Source organism: Ursus arctos, unplaced genomic scaffold (genome assembly GCF_023065955.2).
Source record: "Ursus arctos isolate Adak ecotype North America unplaced genomic scaffold, UrsArc2.0 scaffold_14, whole genome shotgun sequence".
In the NCBI taxonomy this organism is placed as follows: Eukaryota; Metazoa; Chordata; class Mammalia; order Carnivora; family Ursidae; genus Ursus; species Ursus arctos.
In genome coordinates, this window is record NW_026622808.1 from 22,421,383 (window position 1) to 22,425,150 (window position 3,768).

Consider the following 3,768-nt stretch of genomic DNA (forward strand, 5'->3'; position numbering starts at 1 on the left):
CTTCCTGTTCCTAATGTACTTGTTGTTTTCTTAAACTATTAGTGAGTGTGCAAAATTCACTATGTGATCACCATTTTGATTTGCTCATTATTATTATACCCATACATTATATGCCCATTTTCTACAGGTTTCAGCATTTCGAATGATGTTTACAGAGACAGAGAGAGAGAGAGAGAGAGAGAGAGAGAGAGAATAATCTGTAAACATCATTCGAAATGCTGAAACCTGTAGAAAATCTCGAGAGAGAGAGAGACAGAGAGAAAGAGAGCTCGCAAATGGGGAGGGACAATGTCAGAGGGAGAAGGAGAGAATGTTAAGCAGGTTCCACACCCAGCACAGAGCCTGACCTGGGGCTCAATCTCATGACTCCAAGATCAGACCTGAGCCGAAATAAAGATTTGCAGGCCTAACCAAGTGATCCACGCAGGTGCCCCCACAGATGATTCTTCCTCTATTGGATTCTATTGAGATATTTTAGCCATAAAAATGTCTTAAGTTCTATTAGTTAATGTATAACTGCTTCCTTCACAGTTTCTTGGCTTTATTAAGATTGTTTTGCCTGGGGGCGCCTGGGTGGCACAGGGGCGCCTGGGTGGCACAGCGGTTGAGCGTCTGCCTTCGGCTCAGGGCGTGATCCCGGCATTATGGGATCGAGCCCCACATCAGGCTCCTCCACTATGAGCCTGCTTCTTCCTCTCCCACTCCCCCTGCTTGTGTTCCCTCTCTCGCTGGCTGTCTCTATCTCTGTCGAATAAATAAATAAAAAATCTTAAAAAAAAAAAAAGATTGTTTTGCCTGTAGATTTTATGTGTTTTTTTTAATTATTATTTTGGGGATTTTTTTGGGTAATTTTAAGGACTTGGGATTTTTTTAAATTTAAAATTTCATTTTTTAATTTCAGTATAATTGACATTCAGTATTATATTAGTTTCAGGTGTACAATATACTGATTCAACCATCTTATACATTACCCAGTGCTCATCATAAGTGTACTGTTAATCCCCATCACCTATGTCACCCATCTCCCACTGCCATCCCTCTGGTAACCAGCAGTTAGTTCTCTATAGTTGAAAGTTTATTTTTTTGTTTGTCTCTTTTCTCTTTCTTCATTTGTTTTGTTTCTTAAATTCCATATATGAGTAAAATCATATGTTATTTGTCTTTCTCTGACTGATTTCACTTAGCATTATACTCTCTAGATCCATCCATGTTGTTGCAAATGGCAAGATCTCATTTGTACCCCTTAATATCCTTTAAATACTCCCCCCACACCTGCTCCATCACAAGTACCACTTTGTTCTCTTAATTTGTCTGTTTGTTTGTTCTGTTTCTCAGATTATACATATAAGTGAGATCATATAGTATTTGTCCTTGTCTGATTTATTTCACTTAATATAGCACCCTCTAGATCCATCCATGTTGTTGCAGGAGGAAGGATCTCATTCTTTCCTATGGCTGAGTAATATTCCAGTGTGTGTGTGTGTGTGTGTGTGTGTGTGTGTGTACACACATACCAATCTTCTTTATCCATTCATCTATCACTGGACACTTGGCTGCTTCCATATCTTGACTATTGTAAACAATGATACAATGAATATTGGGTGAATATATGTTTTCAAATTAGAGGTTTTGTCTTCTTTGAGAAGCAGCATTACTTGACCATGGGGTGGTTCTATTTTTAAATTTTTGAGGAATCTCCATACTGTTTTCCACAGTGGCTACACCAGTTCACATTCCCACCAGCAGTGTAAGGGGTTCCCTCTTCCCCACCTCTGCACCAGCACTTATTACTTCTTGTCTTTTATATCAGCCATTCTGACCAGCAGGAAGTGATAGTCTCATTCTTGCAGATGTCACAAAAATATAATTATTTTATTTCCTTTTCATATGTTCACTGATCATATGTAAAAATGCAACTGATTTTTTGAGGGTTGGCCTTGTAACCAGTTACATGGCTGAATTAATTTATTATTTCTAGTAATGTTTTTGTGGCATCACTAGGGCTTTCTACATGTAAGATCACACTGTCTGCACACATAAATGTATTTCTTCCTTTCCAGTTTGGATGCCTGTCATTTCTTTTTCTTTCATTAATTGCTCTTTAGAACTTCCAGTGGTATGTTGAGTACCAGTCAGGGAAACAGGCATACTTGCCTTGTTCTTGATCATACAGGAACAATGTTCACTATTTTGCCATCGAGTATCATGTTTCCTGTGGGTTTTTCATAAAAGGGTTACCTTGAGATAGTTTCCTTCTATTTCTAGTTTGTAGTGTTATTATCATATTCCATACACAAATATAAACATTAATTTCTTGAGTGTAGAATATAAACAATAATATATCTTCCAGGTTAGTAAGGCATAATTGTGTCCTGCTCTTTCTCTCTTATTTTGGTAGTCACGTCAATGACATGGAACTAGAGAATGATACACGAATTTCAGAATTTCTTCTTCTGGGATTTTCTGAGGAACCAGAATTGCAGCCCTTCCTGTTTGGGCTGTTCCTATCCATGTACCTGGTCACCATACTTGGGAACCTGCTCATCATCGTGGCCGTCAGCTCAGACTCCCAGCTCCACACGCCCATGTACTTCTTCCTGGCCAACCTGTCCTTTGTAGACATCTGTTTCACCTCCACCACCGTCCCCAAGATGCTGGTGAATATACAAACACAGAGAAAAGTCATAACTTATGAAAGCTGCATCATGCAGATGTACTTTTTCATACTTTTCATAGTTTTGGACAACTTCCTCCTGACTGTGATGGCTTATGACCGCTTTGTGGCCATCTGTCACCCCCTGCATTACATGGTCACCATGAACCCTTGGTTCTGTGGACTGCTGGTTCTGGTGTCCTGGATCATGACTGTCTTGTATTCCTTGTTACAAACCTTAATGGTGTCTCAGCTGTCCTTCTGTACAGAGGTGGAAATCCCCCACTTCTTCTGTGAACTTTGTCAGATGATCCAACTTGCATGTTCTGATACCTTTCTTAATAACATGGTGATGTACTTTGCAGCTATCCTGCTTGGTGGTGGTCCTATTGCTGGGATTCTTTACTCTTACTTTAAGATAGTTTCCTCCATACATCGGATCTCATCAGCAGAAGGGAAGTACAAAGCATTTTCCACCTGTGTATCTCATCTCTTGGTTGTCTCTTTATTTTATTGTTCGAGCCTAGGAGTGTACCTTAGCTCTGCTGCTCCCCAGAGCTCCCATGCAAGTGCAGTGGCCTCGGTGATGTACACGGTGGTCACCCCCATGCTGAACCCCTTCATCTACAGCCTGAGGAACAGAGACATAAAGAGGGCTCTAAATGTATTTTTCAAGGGGAAGCCATTAAAGGACTTTTTTAAAGAAGTAACTCTGATTTCAGGATTAATGCTTAATAGCCAGAAATTGTGATTCTTTAATCATATCATGAAAGAAGAACTTAATCTGTCTCTTTGCCTCCTGGAGTTTCAATTTTTCTAAAATTCAACTGCTTTATTAAACTTTCTGCTCCTTCTGAGAGCCAACAATTTTTCCTGTTGTTTTCTGAATTTCCAAACTTAGTCCCAATCATTGGTCAAAAACAATTTAGGGATTTGTATTTGCCTCATGAAGAGATGAACTGTCTTAGTGTTATGAAATAAACTACATTTGACAATGGAGGCCATTTCTATTATTTTATTGTAGGAATTCTTAGAGGTAATGGTGAGATCACATTCTTCATTCGGTGTCTACCATTCCTTTCTATGTTACTACTTTAAATGCTCTCCCTGATAAT

At 39.3% G+C, this 3,768-nt stretch overlaps 1 protein-coding gene across 1 annotated transcript; it reads left to right on the plus strand.

The window, feature by feature from the left end:
* The first annotated feature begins 2,357 nt into the window (after positions 1–2,357).
* LOC113249265 (olfactory receptor-like protein OLF4) lies at positions 2,358–3,404 on the plus strand. The gene has a single exon (XM_026490774.3). It carries the CDS (start codon positions 2,412–2,414, stop codon positions 3,402–3,404), a length of 993 nt encoding a protein of 330 aa, XP_026346559.2. The 5' UTR covers positions 2,358–2,411.
* Positions 3,405–3,768: the final 364 nt, after the last annotated feature.